The sequence below is a fragment of the Balaenoptera physalus genome (genome assembly GCF_965194825.1).
Source record: "Balaenoptera physalus genome assembly, chromosome: 3".
NCBI lineage: Eukaryota > Metazoa > Chordata > Mammalia > Artiodactyla > Balaenopteridae > Balaenoptera > Balaenoptera physalus.
In genome coordinates, this window is record NC_138890.1 from 79569840 (window position 1) to 79592647 (window position 22808).

The 22808-nt window shown below is 42.5% G+C and overlaps 1 protein-coding gene and 1 long non-coding RNA gene across 2 annotated transcripts in view; one reads left to right on the forward strand and one right to left on the reverse strand.

Moving 5' to 3' along the window:
- TNFAIP8 (TNF alpha induced protein 8) overlaps positions 1-14667 on the reverse strand; it is a 122755-nt gene extending 108088 nt beyond the window's left edge. The window contains exon 1 of the mRNA XM_082456273.1: positions 14525-14667. Within this exon, the coding sequence (XP_082312399.1) occupies position 14525 (1 nt within the window). The 5' untranslated portion in view covers positions 14526-14667. The remainder of the gene's footprint in view (positions 1-14524) is intronic.
- A 109-nt stretch (positions 14668-14776) lies between these two features.
- On the forward strand, positions 14777-16776 carry LOC309657859. Its single transcript, XR_014261925.1, has 2 exons — positions 14777-15158; positions 15272-16776. It is a non-coding gene; the product is annotated as an uncharacterized lncRNA (long non-coding RNA).
- Positions 16777-22808: the final 6032 nt, after the last annotated feature.

Here is a 22808-nt window from a genome sequence, read left to right on the forward strand (position 1 = left end):
CTATTCCCATAAGCCCTACCTAAGGAATCCACTAGAGAAACAGCTTCAATCAAAATTTGTAGAGACAATGATATGAGGACTGATGATAAGCATGACATATATAGTTACCTGTCGAAATAAGACTAAATGTGCATTGAATGGGAGATATTTTAGTATATAATGGCTATACGATCTGACAATGCAGATATAGTACAACCATAAAAAAAATTGGGGAAGAATAAGTAGGGCATATGCCAAATAAATTATTTTTATTGTTTTCATTAATCATAGCTGATTACTTAGAGACTGGTGTATGTGTAATACAGGGTAATCAATGGGTGATTAAAAGATATTCTATCTCCCTTGGGACTAAAAAGCAAAGATTCTAAGTATGAAAGAAAGGAAATATAAACGTAACATAGAAGAAGTTAAACAAAACCCCGTAGTCTCGAATTTGACTGGAAATAGCAATATGAACTCACAAAGTATTTTATCTTTATATGTGTACATATGTTTGTATGTAAATGTGTGTGTGTGTGTGAGTGAGTGTGTGTGTGTGTGTGTGTGTGTGTGTGTGTGAATGTGTATTTCCTCAGCTCTGACCAATGAAACAGCCTAGAAACAATGACCACTTGCAGTGAATGCACATCTCTAGTGCCTGGGTTATGGTCCTGAAACACCATTCTCATTAAAAGAAACCAGGGATTCTTGAAGAAATGGTTGAATCCAGGTCTAGGCAGAAAATGTACAAGACAGGCCTGGATCACCTTAACACACCAGATAACACAGAAGCTAAGGTCATGTCAGAAGGACCTAGGAGCCAACATGAAGAAGCTCCCACTGGTCAAAGATGGGACAATCTGAGTCTTAATAAGTATATTTAATTCCATGATCATACCAATTTAAAAAAACCATTGGTCACCTTCTGAGAATGACAGGAAACCAATTCTCGAAAACTGGGTAAATCAAAGGAAAGAACTGAGCATTTACCTTGTTTTTTCTATGTGACCTGTAACACTATGTAATCAAATAACAGATTGAAGGGAAGTCTACCTTTATAAAATTATTCCAGCTAATAAAGTAAAGCAAAATGGTAGAATTAGAATATCACTATTCTGCAATCTCCAATGAATTAATAGGTCTAGACATTGAGGATCAACAGCTTCTAAAGGCAAAAAAGAGAGTAGAGAAAACAGACGTTGTGTGCCTTCCAATAAAAGGATACAACAGCACCTGTAATCTGGCCAAAGGGATCAAACCTGAGTCTTATCAATCCTCTGGACTCAGATGCAGGAAATAGAGGGCAAAGGAATAACTTGAAATGTACCTGGGGTGGGGAGGGGTGCATCTTTCTTGTTAATAAGACTGTGGAAACTCTACAGATCAAACAGCTCCCCCCCAAAAATTATTCTTTTAAATAATTAAAATGAGGGACGATGTTAAGGAACTCCGTAGATTAAAAGAGACTTAAAAGATACAAGTTTTTTAAGAAATGGGTAAGACTAAACTACAGTGTATCAGGCTGCTCACCTGGGTGATAAAACCATAAAGGGATGCAAGGAAGTGATTACTATAAAGGTCAGGATGGCATTTACTTTTGGAGGAAGGAAGGGTAATGTGATTAGGGACTGTATGTGAAGGCACTTTTGGGGTAGCTGGCAAAGTTCTATTTCTTGACCTGAGTGATGGTTATATGAGTGTTTGCCTTATAATAATTCACTAAGGTGTGCATTTGTTATAAGTGTGATTTGTGTTGTTGTTATTTGTGTTTTATTTTACAATAAAAAAGTTTAAAGAAAAGTGTTAAGAAAATCTAACATTTTCTCACATCATATAAAAAAATAAACTCAAAATAGTAAAGGATGTAAGAGTGGAAACCATAAAACTCCTAGAAGAAAACATAAGCACTCTTTGAGATAAATCGAAGCAATATTTTTTTGGATCTGTCTCCTAAGGCAAATGAAACAAAAGCAAAAAAATAAACAAATGGGGTCTAATTAAACTTAAAAGCTTTTACACAGCAAAGGAAACCATCTGCAAAACGAAAAGACAACCTACTGAATGGGAGAAAATATTTGCAAATGATGTGACCTATAAAGGGCTAATATCCAAATATGCAAACTGTTCATATAACTCAATATCAAAAAACCAAACAACCCAATAAAAAAATGGGCAGAAGACCTGAATAGACATTTGTCCAAAGGAGACATACAGATGGCCAATAGGCACATGAAAAGAAGCTCGATATCGCTAATCATCAGAGAAATGCGAATCAAAACCACAATGAGATATCACCTCACACCTGTCAGAATGGCCATCATCAAAGAGACCACAAATACCAAATGTTGGCAAGGATGCAGCGAAAAGGAAACCCTCGTGCACTGTTATGGGAATGTAAGTTGGTGCAGCCACTATGGAAAACAGTTATGGAGGTTCCTCAAAAAACTAAAAATATAACTACCATATGATGCAGCAATTCCACTCCTGGGTATATATCCAAAGAAATTGAAAACATTAATTCAAAAAGATACAAGCACCCCAATGTTAATAGCAGCATCATTTACAGTAGCCAAGACATGGAAGCAACCTAAGTGCTCATCGACAGACCAATTGATAAACAAGTGGTATATTAGCCATAAAAAAAGAAATTTTACCATTTGTAACAACATGGATGAACTGGAGGGTATTATGCTTAGTGAAATAAGTCAGACAGAGAAAGACAAATATTGTATGTTATCACTTACATGTGGAATCTAATAACACAAATGAATATATCAAAACATAAACAGACTCACAGATATAGAGAACTAACTAGTGGTTACCACTGGGCAGAGGTAAGGGGGAAGGGGCAAGATGAAGGGAGGGAGTTAAGAGGTACAAACTACTATGTACAAAATAAATAAGCTACAAGGATATATCATACAGCACAGGGAATATAGCTAATATTTTATAATAACTTTAAATGAAATATAATCTATAAAAATATTGAATCACTATGTTGTACATCTGAAACTAACATAATATTATAAATCAACTATACTTCAATTAAGAAAAAAAAATAAAGTAACATTTTCCTTTTTTTTTTTTTTTTAAGTTATAAAAAAAAGAATCAGAATAAAGACACAGACCTACTAGAGAATGGACTTGAGGATATGGGGAGGGGGAAGGGTAAGCTGTGACAAAGTGAGAGAGTGGCATGGACATATATACACTACCAAATGTAAAATAGATAGCTAGTGGGAAGCAGCCGCATAGCACAGGGAGATCAGCTCAGTGCTTTGTGACCACCTAGAGGGGTGGGATAGGGAGGGTGGGAGGGAGGGAGATGCAAGAGGGAAGAGATATGGGAACATATGTGTATGTATAACTGATTCACTTTGTTATAAAGCAGAAACTAACACACCATTGTAAAGCAATTATACTCCAAAAAAGATGTTAAAAAAAAAAAAGAATATGTGTTTCCAGATGTGCTTTAAAATAGTATCTGCTAGCTTTCAAATTAAAAATCCAATTGGAGTCTTCATCTGAATTGCATGGAACCACAATTTTAATTGCAGTCTTTACCATGTGGACTTTTCTGACCAGAAACATTGAATGGATTTTCAATTATTAAATTAAAAAAATGTCACTAAGTTAAAAAAAAAAAAGAATCCAGGCAAGTCAGCACAATAAGAGCCAACTGATGGAAAACCCAGCAAAGCAATAGAGATGGGGAAGGGGCCAAGCAGCCAATCAGCTGGGAGCCAGTATCTTATGAAGGAATTCTGTTTCAATGAACTGCTCATAGTGACAGTAAATGATTTCATCTATACTGTTTTAATGAAAATTTGCCTTATAACACTTCAAATCATTTTTTAAAGCTTATAGCAAATCATGTACTCCAAAATATCTCAAAGGTGCTCTTAATTCAAAATGACCTCTAGGATGCCTAACTGGAATTGCAAAGAGCTGTTGGGTGTTGATTTCTCACAGACATAAGATTAATCACTTGACTCAGAGTTGTAGCATTCAGCGTACCAACCTAGGGCAGCTTTGAGTTCCCAGAATTAGACAAGAGACTTATACCCCTTACTCCCATACTCAGCTCCAGACTCAAGTTATTAGCAATAGTCGATTAAAAAACAAATGAACAAAACAATTTTCCCCAAACATTAAGCATCCTAAAGTCTAAGGGAACTACCCCACGCAAGATGTTATTACAACTTTAGCAACATGAATTCAGGACCAAGAGAAGAAACACAGGCTCCCGATGTCTGCACTGCATTTTGGAACAGCGTCTCCACTGCATCCCTGGCATTAGAGTCACCAGATGAGAAGCACACCTAGCCCTGCTTCTACTAAGGCCAATTCCCAGCTGCCCAAGCATTCTGCAGGGTGCAGTCTCTGCACAATGACCATCAGGAAGTTTTCCCAGCTTTTACTAAATTTGCCTCACACAAAGATTCTATAACCTGAGGACACATTTGCCATCACTCAGATTGGCACTCTTCTGTACAAGCCAATAATGAAAGACACGTTCCTCTGGGTTATTAAAATTGTCCAACTTCTTCCCAATATGAAAAAGGAGATAAATGTTATCTTCTCAATTTGGGAAGTGCAGCTCCATTGACCTTGAACTTCCACATCCTTACTTTGAGATACATTTGTGAATCACATCTGAAATAAACACAGGACTTTTAGTACAATCTGCAGAGGGCAACGGTCTGTGAACAACAGACCCTAAGTGCCTGGATGTGGCCCCGCAGACTCAGTCTTAATCTGAACCTCGCAAAGGAGACTGTGGTGGCTTGTTGAAGGTCACCAGGTGAGTCAGTGTCAGCTGGGCACGCTCTCAAGGTTCTTCTTTCTACTACTAAAAACACCAGAATGTCAATTATATCTCAATCTAACAATGTGAACAATAAAATGAGACATAAACTATGAGGTAGACTCTGACTGGTTGGAAAGATAACAGCTTTTGAGAGCTTACAGAAAATGAAGGAGTTTTTAGCAGTTTTGTTGAGGGGTAATATCCTGTAGCAGTTCAGAGCACAGGTATGGGATGAAGCTGAGCTGCCAGGGTGTGACTCCCAGCTCAGCCAGGCAGCTATGGCAGGTTATTTAACCTCCCCAAGCCTCAGTTCCTCATCTGCAAATGCAGATTAACAACAATACCTTTCTCACAGATCTGTTAGGAAGATGAATTTAATAATGTGTATAAAGCATTTAGCACAGTGCCCGGCCCATCGTTAAGTACTCAAAAAGTGTTTGTCATGATAACTGTTATTGGGGGTGTAAACATTTCCATAAACATAAAGAACTCTATTTGATGAACATCTTCTGGGTTTCAAGGCAGCATGCTGTCTCCAAAGTAAATACTGCTATTTTTATAAACCCACAACATTAAAAAGTCACTACTAGTAGTAATTAAGTTCATATATGTGATTAACACCTTCCACATCTTTGCTTTGTTTTTCTCCCAACTACTCATCTTGGGTACATAATTTTAATTTCAATAAAACCTGGGATTATTATTATCAGTAATAGTGATGGCTCAGCTAGACAGCTTCTAGAGCATGGGAGCCTGGGGCTGGTGCAGATATTATTTATCTGCCCAATAATCATGCCTCTCTCCCTTGTTCCCACTGGTACAGCCAACCTCCCAAAGTAGTTTTCCCTTAATGTCCACTACTTACTTTCACAGCTTCCCTTGCAGCTGTGACTCAGTTCTGATCAGTGAGGCCTGAGGAGACTTCAGGAAAGATTTATCCTCTGATGAAAAGAGATGGACAGGGAGGGGGAAGGGTAAGGTGGGACAAAGTGAGAGAGTGGCATGGAAATATATACACTACCAAATATAAAACAGAGCTAGTGGGAAGCAGCTGCATAGCACAGGGAGATCAGCTCAGTGCTTTGTGACCACCTAGAGGGGTGGGATAGGGAGGATGGGAGGGAGATGCAAGGGGGAGGGGATATGGGGATATATGTATATGTATAGCTGATTCACTTTGTTATACAGCAGAAACTAACACACCATTTTAAAGCAATTATACTCCAATAAAGATGTTAAAAAAAAAAAAGAAAAGAGATGGACATTACAAGAGAACAGCTTTATTGCTGCCTTCTCTGCCCACACCTCTCCCCACATCCACAAGCTCCTCCTGTCTTTGAATGAGTTTGGAGAAGCCTGTGATACCGATCGCAGAAGAAACTATTTTCTGTCTATGAGGTGGCAAGTCTGCAGAAAAAAAAAAGGTAACATATTAAGGACGGGAGAAGAGAAGGATGGAAAGAACTTGGTCCCTGATGATACTGTTTGAGGCACTGATTCAACTCTGGATTGGATCAACCCCAGACTACCCTTCACGTAAGATAATTTAATGTCTTTACTGTTTAAATCACTGGTAGCTGGGCATTCTCTTACCTGCAGCCTAAAGCATCCTAACTGTTATGGGCTGAACTGTGTCCCCCCCCTCCCAAGAGAATTCATATGTTGAAGTCCCCACCTCCAGTAACTCAAAATGGGACTGTATTTGGAGATAGGGTCTTTAAAAAGGTGATTCAACTACAGTGAGGCTTTTGGAATCTTAGTTCCTGAATCAGGCCAACACAGTGAAAGTGCCCAGTCCTAACTACTGGACTGCCAGGGAATTCCCCATAATACCGTTTACAAAAGAGATTGTTATAGATAGAATTCTGCCCCCTCCCCCTCAAATTCATATGCTGAAGCCCTAATCCCCAGTGTGACTAGAGATAGGGCCTTTTAAAAGGTAATTAAGGTTAAATGAGGTCAAAAGGGTGGGGCCCTAATCTAATATGACTGCTGTCCTCATAAAAAGAAAGAGAGAGAGATACCACAGATGCATGCACACAGAGAAAAGACCATGTGAGGAAACAATGAGAAGGTGACTGTGTGCAAACCTAGGAGAGAAGCCTCAGGAGAAACCACACCTGTCAACACCTTGATCTTGCCCTTCCAGCCTCCAGAACTGTGAGAAATAAATTTCTATTGTTTAAGCCACCCAGTCTGTAGTATGTTGTTATGGCAGCCCTAGCAAACTGTTACAGTGATCTGGTATACTATCTGTTATCATGAATATACAAATACTAGGGCAACCATAAAAGGAAACAGAACTTAGAAAAGACTGACTGAAGGGTAAAATTTGGGGTGGACATGCTTGTAGGGAACTCAGAGACCAGGTATGCACCAGGAAGACTGTGGTGATTCATTCTCTGCCCTGTGGTTTGTCTCTGCAAGTCACTTCCCAACCTCCTCCACCTGCTCCTTTTCCGGAATTGTGAGGCTAGAAGGCCCCTCGTGTGCTGGATTTGGGAGCAGCAAACCTGGAGGATCGCTGGCTAGAGAGGAAGGCTGAGGCAAGACTCAAATCAGTCCATTTTTATACTTGTGGGTCCCTGGTCAAATATTTACACCTAGAGGGAAAAAACAGTGGTTCTACTAAAATTAGGACTATGTATCATCAGTAGCAGACCATTATTATTCAATAATTTTCAAGGCCCCTATTAGAATGAGAAATTGAAAACTGACCAGAATTCAGAAGTAGGGAAGAAAGTCTCAAGTACTTACACAACTCAAAATGCAAAAAAAAAGCAAAAGAAGGAGGAGGAAGAAGAGAAGGAAGAGGAAGTAGAGGAGAAAGGGGGAGGAGGGGGAGAAGAGGGAGGGGGAGGGGGAGGAAGAGAAGAAAGGAGAGGAGGAGGAGGGGGGAGGAGGAGGAAGTTACAGCAAGACAGCTTCAAAGAAAGCAGTCTATTCTCCATTTTCCTATCACCCACCAGTTCAGCATGAGAGGGGCACTCTCAGAACAGGATAGCTTCCTGGAGGTGCCAGGACCTCAGGACAGGGGAGTAAGCCCAGGGAAGGGAAAACAGGCTACTTGGCAACTCAAGAGTCTTGGGCCTGGGGCTACTCCCAACAGACGCCACTCCTAGAAAAAGGGCGCCCATCCCATGTCAGTGATCTACAAAGCGATGTGAGGTGTCCTCAAGTCAGCAGCACACTAAAGGATGAGGTCAGCATTGCCAGTGATTCGAAATCTAGATTGTGAACAAATGAACACTGAGCAGACTCCCTGGTGTCTCTGCTTCGTGGCTTTCAATTCCTGGATCTATTTGTGGGATGCCACTACTGGTTTTGGTTGTTATTTTTTGTTCTTGACCTGGTTGTTGGTCAACGTTTTTTAACCCAGTGAGGATCTACTTGAAAAACCACTTTGTTATTTCCTAGGACGGGTACACAGGTGTTCATTTTGTGCATGTTCATGTTAATCTTCTTTAAGCTTTAAAGTCACCTCTGTACTTTCAAGAGATTTGCACTTTTCCACTGCCAGAAAAAAAAGGAGGCGGGGAAACATCTACAGATACTTGCTGCCTGAATAATCTTTACAGAACAAGACTTTACAACTGGTCTCCCAGCCTAGGGGTTTTCAGTTCGCTGTGCATCAGTCACCAGGGGCGGGGAGAGAATTGTTAGAAATGCAGATTCCCTGGCCCGGCCTTGGTGATGCCACAGTAGGTGGAACTATGGCCCCAGATGAGCTCTAAAATATAGCACATTGGACAAGTTCAAAATTTCATTTGGGAGATCACCTCTGTGGCTCCCCAGATAATTGCATTCTCAAACCACAGGGCAGGAACCCAGGGCAGGGACCCGGGAGGCTCCTTATCGACACAGAGTCTCTCTCCTTGGCAAAAAGAGCGGCCGTTCTTTCAAGAACCTTCAGGTGTTCCAGGCCATAAAAGCAAAGGAGCAAAATGGCTAAGTATGTGCAACACAGAGGCCATCACCAGATGCTTGGGGAGGGAGGGCTGAGCTCATCACCTCTCCCAGGTACACTCTGAGTCACCGGGGGGCCTATCTCTGCACCAAGGCAGAAAGAATGCCATCATTAAGTCTAGACTGCTCTGCCCTTCCAGGGCGGAGATAGTATTGAATCAAACACCAGCCACTTCCCAGAAAACTACCTCATCTTTTTAAAGGGAGAAGAAAGGGAGAAAAAGGGAGTTGTTTCCCAGAGGGAAACAACAGAGGGGTGGAATCAGGTATTGGACTTCTTTCTTAAAGGTCTGAGTCATCAAAGATTGTTTTGAACTTTGCAACCTCTGGCCAACATTGTACCTGCAGTTTTTCTCAGAAGACGGTGGCATTCCCGTAGAACTCCCTACTCCAACATGTTCTGTAGAACACGTTGCATCTACATGTATGTGAGAGCCTGAGCACAACTCAAGAGGCCGAGACGGGAAAGGATGAGGACAGCAAGGACCCCACCAGGACACACCACAACCCCTGTCTCCCTCACTTTGGTTGACAGTCATGTTATAAGGAACTCATTTTTTGAAATAAATAAAATAACAGCCGGGAGTGGAGAAGGCTTGAACTAAATGAATTTGGCTCGAAGGAACAAGAGCCAGGCTTAGAGTGGGTATTGGCCAGGTGGGCTGGTTCTTCCTTTTTGGCTCCTTTCAAATATTCATGAGTGTCCTGTGCGCCCTGCAGAGTGCTCTGTTCCCAGAAGAGCTTGCCCCAGTGGACAACCTTGAAGATAGTGTCCCTGCCCTCTGCCCCTCGGAACTCTCACAACTTCTCTTGAGGACATGCCAGCCCGAGTCCCTCTGCAACACCATGGGCAGCTGAGACATAGCTTCCTGCCTGGCTTGCAAAACCTGGTTTCATATCCATTACCTGTTTTAAATAAGGGCCTCCATAGGCTAAAGGCCAACACACTGCTCACAAATGAACTGTAACAGGCCTTTTAAAAGCTTCTCTCATGCATAGGGAGGGTTACTGGATGCCATGGCTCTTCTGCTCAGACACATAAAACCCAGATGCCCTGCTCTGCCTCATTTCTCTTTAGCAGCTGCAGCAAGCGGCGGCAGCAGCAAGATTACCCTATATAATCACATGACCCTGCAGCTGGGAATAACTGAAATTGCGCTACATGCACCCCCTTCTCTGGGCTTCTCTGGCATCGTCAGAGGCAAAAAAAGGAAAGTTCATGCTAAAAGCACATGTGGTAATAGTCACCACTCTCCCTCTCTGCTCCACTATGGCCCAGTACAAACACCATCGTCTTGAAATGAGAGCAATTTGGCCAATCCAACAAAGTAGACCACTTGCTTCTGCACATTGGACACCAGGAGAGGAACATCCTGCCTTAATCCACACAACAATCCTATGATAGAAATACTACCCCACTTTTTAGGAAAAGCAATAGGCTCAGAGAGCTGAAGTAGCTTATCCCAAGTCACACAGCTAGTGGAGGCTGAGATATGCACAGCTGATTCCAACAGTGTCATGTGACCCAACCACTTTTTGACTAAACTAAAAGTCATCTTCATTCCCAATGTTTAAGGAAATGACAACAAGTGGAATTTTGGACTTAATTCCATTCTCTGTTATTAAAGAAACAAACCCCAATGTGCTTGTAAGTCAGCTTGTGTTGTTCCAGGGGAGGCCCATTCCTGTGACCTCCCACCCATTTTTTGTTTCTTTTTTGGTGGGGGAGGTGGCTGCATGCCTAGCCCCTGGTCACCTTGAGTGAAATATCAACATGTTGGTCAATCACCCCTCTTGTTCTATATAAAAAAGCACAATCAGGGAATTCCCTGGCAGTCCAGTGGTTAGGACTCCAAGCTTTCACAGCCGAGGGCCCGGGTTCCATCCCTGGCTGGGGAACTAAGATCCCACAAGCTGCGTGGGCGGCCAAAAAAACCTCCACAATCCTGGGAAAACAAACTTGCTGACGCCCATCCAGCTTTGCAGCTGGCTCTGAATCTTTGCTACCTTGGTTCTGAACCATAAACACTTGCTTCTAGAGAAAAAGCAACCTATCCCTAAAAGGATGGGTGGATGTTATTTGATTATTTTGGAGCATGTGACATTTTAAAACAAATTTCTCAGGTAACTTCCATGCTTGACATGCAAGGCCAAGAAAACCAAATCTTATGGAATCAGGTTTATTGCAATTATACCACTGGTGATTTGAAACAGACATCAGATGAAAGACGCTTATTTCAACTTCTTATTATTGAGAAATAAAAAATATTTTGAAAATGGTTCATCTACTGTTCTAAGGAATTGCCATTACTTTCCTTTGTGAAACTCAGAAGAATTCTGAACCCATCTTTGCCATTATCAATTTATCTTCAGGGATTCGTTCTTACAAGCAAACGTTTTTGTGCAAGTCACCAGTCCTCTTGGATCCCAGGCCTCGGTGCAAACATAACAGGGTTGCACAGTGCCACGTACACGGTAGGAGCTCAATAAATGCCCGCTGCGTGAATGAATGGTGCCCCTGCAAGCTGGACAGAGGGGATGCGCCTCCAAACTTGTATAACGGCCACTGTTGTAGTCTAAGACTCATGGGCCAAATGGTGCCTCTCACATTCTAGAATTATCTACCTCCTACTTGTAGCTCACTTCCTTTTCTTAAGGCCAAAATGTAGAATGCGAACTGATGTTCACTGGTTACTACTTGACCTCGTTTACATATTGCAACAAGGTTCACTGTTTTTTTTTTTTTACCCTCAATGAACCATCTGTTTTTAGCTATTGGGAAGCCCCACTGATGTACAAAAGTCTAGAAACTGCAGTTGGCTCAGACCCCAGGGCCAAAGTCATCAAAACCAGAGATGGGGGAGCAGGAAGTAAACTGCTTCTCACAGGGAAACATGAAGGATGGGGTGTTAAAAGCTCCTTTTCGGTGTTTGTTGAATGCTTACTCTGTGCATTTGGTATTAAATGCAGGATGTGGGCAGCGTGGAGGAGAGTTGAGGTGACAAAAGTTTATCTGGCACCACACGGTGCCTTCTCTTAAACTCTGCAGCAGAGCTGATTATCTCTGTGAATGCCAAACTGAGGAAAACTGTCCCATTTTTGTACAGGTTGGCCCCTGTGCATGTCCCCAGTGCCCGAGTCAGTGCCCATGGTACTGGGGTTGCACTAACGCTCCCTTCTCCCTCCGTGAGAAAACAGGTGGCCTTTATTTGTTATCACCCACCCTCCCCTGCCTCCTGGAGGTCATCCCATGGTCAACCCCTCAATTTGTACCAGGCAAGAATGGAGGGGGTGGAGAATGGACTCTTCTGCATGGTGTGGAAGCAAAGCTCAATTCTGATTGAGGACGAAAGAAATCTCCAAGAAGGAAATGTGTTCATTCCAAGGGGCTGATCCAAGCAGACAAGGATTCATTGAATCAATTAACTATGAGATCTCGCGAGTGCCCGGCACTGTGGCAGCCTCAGCTTCAAGGATGAGCTACCTGAAGTTCCCCAAGTCATAAACCACCTAGAAATCCCCTCCTCCCCCAAACAGCATTTCCTAATGAGTACTGTTTGGATGCAATCATTTCTCTCCACACACCCTTTCCTCCAATTTCAACAGAATAAAAAATTGCAGAGAACAGTCCTCATAAAATAGTCTGCTCCTGGCACTTGCATTGTGCATGCTCACCCTCAGTTTCTGCCGTTCTGTTGGACTCCCAGAACAGCCTGTCTGCAACACTCACGACACAGATGAAGACTATATGCAGCAATATAGTCAGAAACAGAAAATTAAGAGGCAACAAAGATAAGCAGATTTTCCAGCTCATGCCACCCCTTTTCTCATTGAATTTAAACACATTAGAACAAAAGGCACTACAGATTCAAGTCTCTCTTAAAGAAAAAATTTTAAAGGAGCATCTGTGCAGGATCACTACATTTTGGGGGGAACTTTCTTATATTCAATAACTTATTAACGATTCTTAAATTAGCAGATACTCTAGATGGATATAATGGCTTAGAAGACCTATATCTGTTAATGCAAAGACCTTAATACCAAACATTCAATATCTAAGGTATTCATATTTTACAGGGAGGTAGATGGTAGTCCACTTCCCTAAACTTTATTTACTCAAATTACAGGTTAAAAACTCAAAAGCTGAGCAAGAAGTGGCAGAGACAAGTAACGTATATGAAGGGGAACTGGCATCCCCCGCCCCAAAACTCTACGAAAAAGCCAATTGTGTTACCAGCTAGATAGAATATTAACAATAACTTGCTTAACTCCCCATGACAGATCTAATTAGAAGGTGGCAATAATTGTTTCCAGGTGTTTAATTAAGTGTGATAATTATTTCTTTACTTAAAGACAGATGGAGTCATATGTTTACATTTCAAAGCATAATGTTTCCTTAGTTAAAACACTGTGGAAACACTTTTGTGTAACACAGGATTCAAACCAGGATAAAAATATCTGCTGTGATAAGCGGCACTTAAAGTGATTTATCAGCTCTAACTTTCATATCAGCTCTAACATTCACAATGGCAACTTAAAGCCTGCTCTGTTCTGGTTATTTCCTTTAACCACATAGTTTTGTTTTCCTTATGCCTCAATGAATAATTTCTACTCAACAGGTCATTTCCCTACCAGCATCTCCTAAATGAATTCTTATCAAGAAGGTGGGGAAATTTTATGGGTATCTCTACTTTCACAGCAAGAACATAGCAAGAATAAACTGAGATACAGAAGAATTCAGAGACTATTATAATTGGATGGAACCTCAGCAACCAGGGAATCATTTTATTGATGGATTAAAGTACTGTACTGCTATCAATTAAATCTGTTTTTTAGGGCAGAAATACACCCTACATTGAGATAGTATTGACCCCCAATAAAAATAATTTATGGAAGGATGGAATTATCAGTCTTAAGTAACTCCAGGATTTCTTTGTTTCAACACTGAGCACTCAACTACTGTCTCCCTCCTCCCATGATTCTCTCAGGGTACCTAGGGCTTCTTCCTACCTAGGGCTGTGTTTTATCAGTTGGCTTTAGCAATAGGGTGTCACTGAATCAATAAATATCTTTTAGGCGCCCAAGCCCGGTTGGTCAGCGTGGTCTTGAACGTGCCTATCAGCCGCCCTGGGTCCGAGGGCGCTCATCAAGTGTTCTTGCATCAGGTTTTGAAGGCTGAGAGTCAAGAGGGCGCGCAAAGACACGGACGGACACACACACACACAAACACACACACAAACTTTCTTCCTCAAAGGAAGTCTCCACCGAACGATCTCAAGGCAAAACTCTAGTCCCTGCCCATTTTACAATGCAGGGTTGGATTACAATCTCAGGCTAGCATCTCGGTCTGCAATCTGGGGCATCCTGATAACCGGGCCAGTCCTTTCGACAGCAGGAGTTGTTACCAGGAGGGCGTGACACGTAGTGGGGGCCGCGTCTGCAGAAGGAAGCAAGGAATAGGGATGGGGCTCAGGGCAGGAGGTGGAAGTTAAGGGGTCAGCCCAAGTCGGTAAGGGCCCCGAGCTGGAGGTCTCAGGTTGTCTCTGCGCTGCAGGAACTGGGTAAAACTCTGCGGAGTTTTCGGAGCTGTGAGCGTCTGCACACACACGCATACACACACACTCGCTCACACGCACTCACACCCACTCCCACCCACTCCAGAGACTCTCGGTGAGCTGAAAGCGCGCCCCCAGGAGCAGCCCTCAGCCCAGCAGCCGGGGAAGCCCTGTGAGGGTGTGTGCGGGACCGGCGCTCCCGGGAGGCACTTACTCGGAAGAGGGGGCCCGGTGGCGCCGGGACGCCAAGAGGCGAGCTGGGCGATCTGACGGCGCGGAGCTGCCGAGGCGCTTGAACGCTCGCGGGCTCCCGCTGACTCACGAGCAGAGCGCGGGCCAGAGACGGCGGGAGAAAGGGAGCCAGGGGCAAGGCAAAAGAAACGAGGGGCGGGGATAGGAGGAGGAGCCGGGGGCGGGGCTGAAGGTGGAGTTAGGGGGCTGGGGGCGGAGCCGGCCAAGGAGGAGGAGCCGGGAGGTCGGGGGCGGAGCGTGCGGAGGAGGAGGAGCGCGGAGCAGCCGGGGAGGCAAGGTAGAGGAGGAGCGGCGGGGCTAGGAGGAGGATCTAGCGGGCCAAGGCGGGGAGGGGAGGAGAACCCCGGCGGCCGTGACTGGGCCTGGCGTTGGGGGTCAGGAGTGGCCAGGGCTCCGGAGAACGCAGAGGAGAGCGGGACAGCGACCTGGGAGCTGCAAGGCAAGATTTTTGGGCGCGAGGAGCCAGGACAGGCTTGGGAGATATGCAAGGAAGACGTTACCTTTCGGGTCTCTCAGTTTCTTCACCTGTGAAAATGAGATACCAACCTCGTAGTGAGTTGAGTCGGTTAAGTGAGCTCATGCCTGGCACCTAACAAGTACGCATGAATTTTATCATCTGTTATCTGTTGCCGTTATCATCATCATCATTTTCCATATAAGCCCCTAAATCCCGCCTGCTCTGAACTTTTTGTGTGTGTGTGTGTTTCAGCCTCTACTGGCCTCAAGTCTACCTGGCGATACCTGACGCTGTAGCGATTCCTAGTTTCCATTCGCGGGGGGTGCAGGGCTCCCTCTCAAAGTTAAAAGACTCATTGGCTCCCGGGAGGCCAGTCTGGTCTGAGGCACCCCCCGTGGACTTCAGTGACTGCCCCTGCCCACGGAGCCGAAGGCTGGCTATTCACTGGAATGGGACCGAATCTGGGCCTTCCTTCTGGTGAAGAGCCCTGACCCTGGGTAGCCATTCTCAAGGGCGAAGGTGCTGGACCTTCGTAGGAGTGTGATGAATCCGTCCTCCATTAAGCACCTACTATATGGTAGTTCTGTGCAGAGGGCTGGGAATATGAATAATACTAGCAAAACTTAATATATGCAGGTCACTTGTAATCCTCACAACAACTTATAAATGTAGATCCTGTAGATACCTTAAGTTTTACAAAGGGAAAAGGAGGCATAGTGAAGTAAAATACCCTACCCAAAGTTACACATTTAGGAAGTGGCGGAGCATGGTTGGGACACAGGAAAGTAAACACTTGATAGGTGAAATAGACTAAAATCACAACACATTTGGGTTTAATGCCCAAAATAGGAATATACAGAAGATGTATACAGAAGACGTAAACATCTCTTAAACATTCAGAGATGTTTAAGACACTGTCTTGTGGTTATAGCTATGGGGAGGGGAGTGTCAGGAAGATTTTTCTGAAGGAGGTGATGTCTAAGCTCAATTTGGAAGAAGAAATGGGAGCTTCACAGCACAGTAAACATTTTTCAAGCATTCGGAAGGGTTAGGGAAGAAGTGGAGATTGGAATGAAGCTAAAACAATAGAAAAGGACCAAATCTAAGCGCTTTCTTCCAATAGGAGCTGAAGAACATTAATTTGACCCTTGGTTCGGAGAAAGTCAGAAGGATTTTAAGCATGGGAGACATGTCAAGTGTTCTAGAAAGGTTAATCTGAAAACAGCATAGAGAATACCAGAGCCAGGAAATTTGGCTTATGGAGTTATTGAAATAAGTCAGGTTGGGATACAGTGGTAGGCAGAATAAGAACTCCAGGAAAGATGTCCACACCAGAATCCCCAGAACCTGTGAATATGTTACCTTACATGGCAAAAGGGACTTGGCAGCTGTGATTAAGGTTAAAGACAATGAGATGGGGAGATTATCCTGGATTATTTGGGTGGATCTAATCTAATCATATGCTTCCCCTAAAGTGGAAGAATGAGTCAAAGAGATTCAAAGCATGAGAAGGGCTTGACCTGGGTCAGGAGCCAAGGAGGGTGGGTGGTCTCTAGAAGCTGGGAATGGACCTCAGTCAACAACAACAAAATGGGAATCTCAGTTCTACCACCATAAGGAAATGGATCCTCCCTTGGAGCCTTCAGAAAGGAACTCAGCTCTACTGACACTTTGAGTTTATCCTGGTGAGACCCATACTGGACTTCTGACCTGTAGAACTGTAAAATAATAAATGTATGTTGTTTTAAACCCCTAAATTGCTGTTAATTTGTTGTGGCAGTAGTAGGAAATAATTACAGATGCTGAATGCTTGAACTAAGTGGATGGAAAGAAGATGGATTCAAGACTTAACACAGGCCCTGGAGACTAATGGGATGTGAGGGTTAAGGGAAAGAGAGTAATCTAGGTCGATTTATAGGGTTTCTGGATTGCCAGGCTCAGTCTTTGGTGGTGCCACCCAGTGCAGGGAGTGATAAAGGCAGGTCCTTTTAGGATTAAAAAGGTTTGTACACTCCCAGGCCTCCCCTACTCCTCAAAATCATTAGAAACAATCCCTGAAAACCCATGGGCAGTGATGTTTGTCACCACGAACTGAGAGTTCTAATAATGGATCTGCTCTGTGTAAGCTGGATACTTTGGACAAAGCACAAAGCCTTAATGAAACTTGGCTTCTTCTACTGTGTGAGATAGGAGCCCCATCTGTGTGATTGCTGGGGGAGTCAGCCAGGATGTCATGGTGTCTGTAACCTCAACCCCAGTAACTTTCACCATTGCTTCATTTCAGTCTCCCTTGTCTCAAGCTGCACCCTGGAGGAGCAATCCCCAGAGATACTTCTACCTTTATAGATAAAGATTCTTTCATCTTTATCTCCATCATTCTACACCCCTACTGCAGCCTCTCATCCTTGGTCCTCACACTCTTTTTTTTTTTTTACCTCATGCAGACTTGCATTTCTCCCAGTTGACTTCCTTTCCTACACAGCCTAACCCCAAGAGCCAATACCTCAGTCACTCACTGCTAGTGCCTCCTACTGCCTTACTACATTGTCCTTTCCTTCTACTACCTGGCAAATATTTTTAGCCATCCACATTATTCATAAGCTCTACTTAAGAAGAACCAAAAAATGTAAAACCTGATGCTCTGCAGATTCATGAGGATTTTCTCCGGCATCATGGATGGAAAGGAGAAGTGTGTTCCATCTTTATCCCTTTCCTCAGGACATCTTTTGCACCCCTAACCCCTCCTGCTCTTGATATATAATCTCTCACCTCCTGTTTCAAAGAAAATATAGAGTGAACTTTTAAAAAAACTTTATTTATTAATTAATTTATTTATGGCTGTGTTGGGTCTTCGTTGCTGTGTGCAGGCTTTCTCTAGTTGTGGTGAGCGGGGACGACTCTTCGTTGTGGTGTGTGGGCTTCTCATTGCGGTGGCTTCTCTTGTTGCAGAGCCACGGGCTCTAGGTGCACAGGCTTCAGTAGTTGTGGCACGTGGGCTTCAGTAGTTGTGGCACACGGGCTTAGTTGCTCCATGGCATGTGGGATCTTCCCGGACCAGCGCTCAAACCCATGTCCCCTGCATTGGCAGGTGGATTCTTAACCACTGCGCCACCAGGGAAGCCCCAAAGGAAATATATAGATCATCAATAGAGAATTTCCTCTACTTCCTACCCCAGCTACCAAAAACGCCATCTACATCAACAGTCACGTTGACTTCCTTTCTCTCATCGCAGTGGATCAGAGCAAACCCATCCACCAGTTCTCTGGGTCCCCAAGGAGCCCTCCCTTCTATCTACAGGGGCCACATTCTGTTGAATATCCCTTCTTTTCTATCTTGGACCTCTCAATTTCTTTGCTTCCCCCACAAAATATTAAAAAATGCTAAAATGTTAAAATGATAAAATTTAAAAATCTCCATGAATCCTACCACCTTCTCTCACCGCAACCCTCTTTACTAGGGCCATCTAGACCTGAGTGACTACGGGAGCTGATAGCTGAAACGACTCAGAGTGGGCATTGCCTCAGTGCTTACTTTAGGAGGCCTGGTAAGGGGTCTCTACAATCCGAGGCAACTTGCATCACTGTCATCAAAGAACCACCAGTCTTTCTTCTAATACAGATATTGGATTCCACCTTACTACACAGTGATAATATTTAGAAATTAATAAGATAATTACCTTTCCTATCTTACTTGGGCCAAAAGATACTTGGATCATTTCATTTTCAAACTAGCACTTGCGTACTTCCAGTTCAGAGTTGTAAAAAACATATAGAATCTAGGAAGCTCTTAATAACTAATCCATTATTCAATGGCTAATTATATTTTAAAATAATTGCAGCTGTCTCTGGATTAATTGAATCCTTTCAGACCAAACCCCACCCCCCAAAAAACTCCCAAACCCTATAAATCACATGAAGTGGAGAGAGTTGTAACAAGAGCTGCATGCCAAAAATACCTCTGTGCCTAACTTCTATTTTTACTTCTGCCCAGTCGAAGGTATAGGAACTAACATCAGACAGCTTAAAGTCAAAAAAATCTTCTGACCCAGCTTCCTCTTGTACTCTTCTTTTGCTTCAAGCCTCTTCTCTGCTTACTCAGTGTCAGCCTCCTCTTTTTGAGTGTAAGGAAATAACTACATGGCACTGTGAAATGTACAATAAAAATCTATGCATAAATACTCTGGGAGGAGAATGGAAGTGACTCACATTCCTTGGGGGAATGGAGAGGATTTCACAAAGGAGGTTCCATCCAACCAAGTCGAAAAGGATGAACTCAAGCTTGCCAGGCAGAAGGGCACTCCAGGCATCATGGAGAGAGAAGAAAGATACGGTCTAACATTTTCTGGCGCTAAAATCACTGAAGCAAGGATGTGCACCTTAAACACAGCCCACAGAAATATCTACTTGGCCTTTGTGCTTTAACTACATTTTCATGGGACTGTATCAATGAACATGCCTGATTCAAAACATGGCTATAACTTCACCATCCTCTAAGGTCACTATCTGATTGTCTACTGCTTCAACTCTCTTCCCAGTCCCATTTCTTTTCAGAGCTTTATCATAACATGTAATCTTGTTCTTAGAGTAACAATATGGGTATGGTAAAGAGTACATTTTTCCTAACAGAAGTCAAGGTGCATACTGGTTAGGGTAGGAGAATTGTTCAATGTCATGCAAACTAGAAACTCAGGGATAGAACAAAAATCAAGATTTGGGGGTCAGTAATCTTTTCCTATTACTTCCATATACCTCAACCCCTACTCCTAACCATTATACACCACTAGTGATTATACCTTCATCATAGAGCATTTTTCACTTTTTTATTCAGAATTACTTACCTATGATAAGTTACTAAAATACACCTCTTCCTAAGAAAGTTTGCTAGAACTGTTGCCTGCATTAAAGGTAACTTCATCTACAGTCTTAGCCAGTTCGATCAGCCACCCTCTACATGAAACCAAGTTCTCTGCATATTTCCAGGTTTTCACCCCTTAAGCCATTCCTCTATAGAAAATATAGTGATGCCCCTACCCAGAACCCTTATTTTTCTGTGAGTGCACCACTGGATTCTTCATCTATGTGGGTTCTTCCTCACCTGAACTGTTTTCTCCTTTTTGACCATCTCAAATCTTAATTGAGCCTATCCCCAATACTACAAAGTCTATTTTTGTTTTGTCCTTAGCTGCATAATTCTACTCTGAAAGGCTTTTTCTACACATATGGGTCTAAATTCCTGGCTCTAGCAATAGAGTTCTCTTCTATACTTACACCATGAAATGCCAGCCCACGTTGGCAAGGCATTACTTGATTTTAAACAAAAAAGGCTCCCACCTTAGTCCTGGAATACTCGAAGCACAGCACCCTCCCCTAGTGGGTTCTGACTTCCACACTGTCCTCTTTCAACAGCCTCACTTCTTTCCCTCTCATTATCAACCTTCAGAGTAAAGAGTTGGTGTGCTAGTTATTTCCACGTACCTGTGCTTCCCCTCTGTGTGTGTGTACATGGGTCTGTTCATCTGTCTCCCTCTACATAAAAATGGCCACATGGATTTTTTAAAAATTTATTCAATATTGTGGTGGATTGCAAATGGTCTCAGAATAAAGACACAGCCAAGGTTATGGTTGTTAAGTCGTTTTGTTAAGATCTCAGAAAGATTTTTGGGTGCACCATGTATACCGTTTTTGCGAGACACTAAGATTTCTAAGAATCTTAAGGTGGTATACCACAGCACCATACCACCCCACAGGGGGCCCAAGGTAGAGAAATAAAATACGGGTGTGGCTTTTGTCTAATGAGTGGCTTATAATTTAATATACAAGAAACCCACAACTTTTTTTTTTAGAAACCCACAACGTTTTAAAAAGCAATTTCACTAGATTGAACCATAGGGGACAGGACAGTACAAATGTAAAGAGGTCTTTGAACGCTCAAACTTCTCTATCCAGGAAAACAGGCTGAGAAAACTACCGTTAAAAATGCTGGGCCATTTTTATGGAAAAAGAATAACTTAAGGGTAGAAAAAAGCAGCCCAGAAGGTGGAGCCAAGAGCTGTAGAGAATTACTTGCAGGGAACAGGAGTACTCAAGGAACTGATGATATGTACCCAGCTAAACTCCAGAATCCCTCTGCACCAGGACCTACCATGTGACTTACTTTTCCTCTTTTAGAATGGGAGATAGCTATCCCCTCTCTGTCTCACCACTGTTACGTTTCACATGTGGGAGGCACATAACTTGCCTCATTAGTTCATGGATCTTTAAACTGAGTACTATACTTAAGGAACCTCATTTAAGGAGCCACATATACACCTGAACCTGATTTAGACATCAGGACCCTGGGGTTCAAAAGCCTAACCCTGATGCAGTAATAGGATGAAAACATTGGAGTTTTTTGGGGGAGTGAGTGTTTTGCATGTGGGAGGAATAGATTTAAAAACTTTTAAAACACATATCCTGGGCTGATACACTGCACTGCTTAGATTCTGTTACAAAGGGCATACAGGGGTAAGGCATTTTCACTGTGGAAAGAAATCGGCTGTACCACCAAATTGTTTCTATCACCTATCTGTATTTGCAGTGGGAGAACATTAAGACATTTTTCTTGTTCCAAGGAGACTTGTGAAATAATGTCACACTGCAACTCTGTGTTAGCTCCCTTACAGGCCACAGACATACAGGAGACAACCAAGTAAGCAGAAGGAGAAGAAAAGTCATAAACTCAAAACATATTTAGCTTTGAAAATAACTGTAGCAAAAGCCATACACATTTCTAAGGCTGACAGGTACATTTAACTAATCTATGTTCAACTTTTTCCAAGTACCCTGAAGGGTAACATCTTAACCTTTCTACTTAAGTAATATCAAGCACCAAAAATATCTCAACAATTCAAAGAGGAATATTCCTGACACAAGACCACTTCACTTAACAGAGCAGTTGCCAAAGTCGTTAAGTCCGTTTTGGTATGAAAATACGGCTTTTCTTCACCAACACATACACAACCATTTCTGGTATCATGTTACCAAGTGGGGTTTAAAGGAGTTTAGAAAAGTATTACCTCCTTCTTCCCTTCTCCCATGTTAAAGTTTTGCTTTGTATGTATTCTTCCATACATATTTCTATGTTCCTACATATGTACTAAAACTATAGATTGAAAAAACCTGAAACAATATGGGATATAACACCTTTTACTTCGAAAATTTATCTCACCAACCTCTTTTCAGATGAACAGATACAAATCTAACATTCTTTTACCATTGAGAGAATATTCCATTGTATGGATGTACCAAAATTTATGCCACAATTTACCCACTAATTAACATTTAGATTTCCAGTTTTTTTGCTCCACCAGATGTCTCAATAAACACCCGTATACATATATTTTTATGCATAGGTGTTTTTATCTTAAAGGATAATCTCTCAAGATTGCTCAGTGAAAGTATGTTTTTCAATTTTAATATGTATCTAGGTAACTTTGTAGCAGTTTAGTTCTGCCAGCAATGTTTCACTGTGCCCACCCACTTCCTTGCATCTTCACCAAACTGATGTCACTGTGTTTTGACTTTATATTAATTTGATGGATGAACAGTGGTAACACATTTTTTTTTCTTAAAGCATTCCTTTAACTATTAGTGAGGATGAACATACTTTGTGCTTGCTGACTTTTCCATGTCCTGTTCTGTGAATTGTGTGATTTCTCCATTACTTACCATTTTAAAATTCTCTTTGTATTAGGGACGTTAACATTTTTCCTATTCCTATACACATATTTCTTCTCGTCCACCTGTTCTT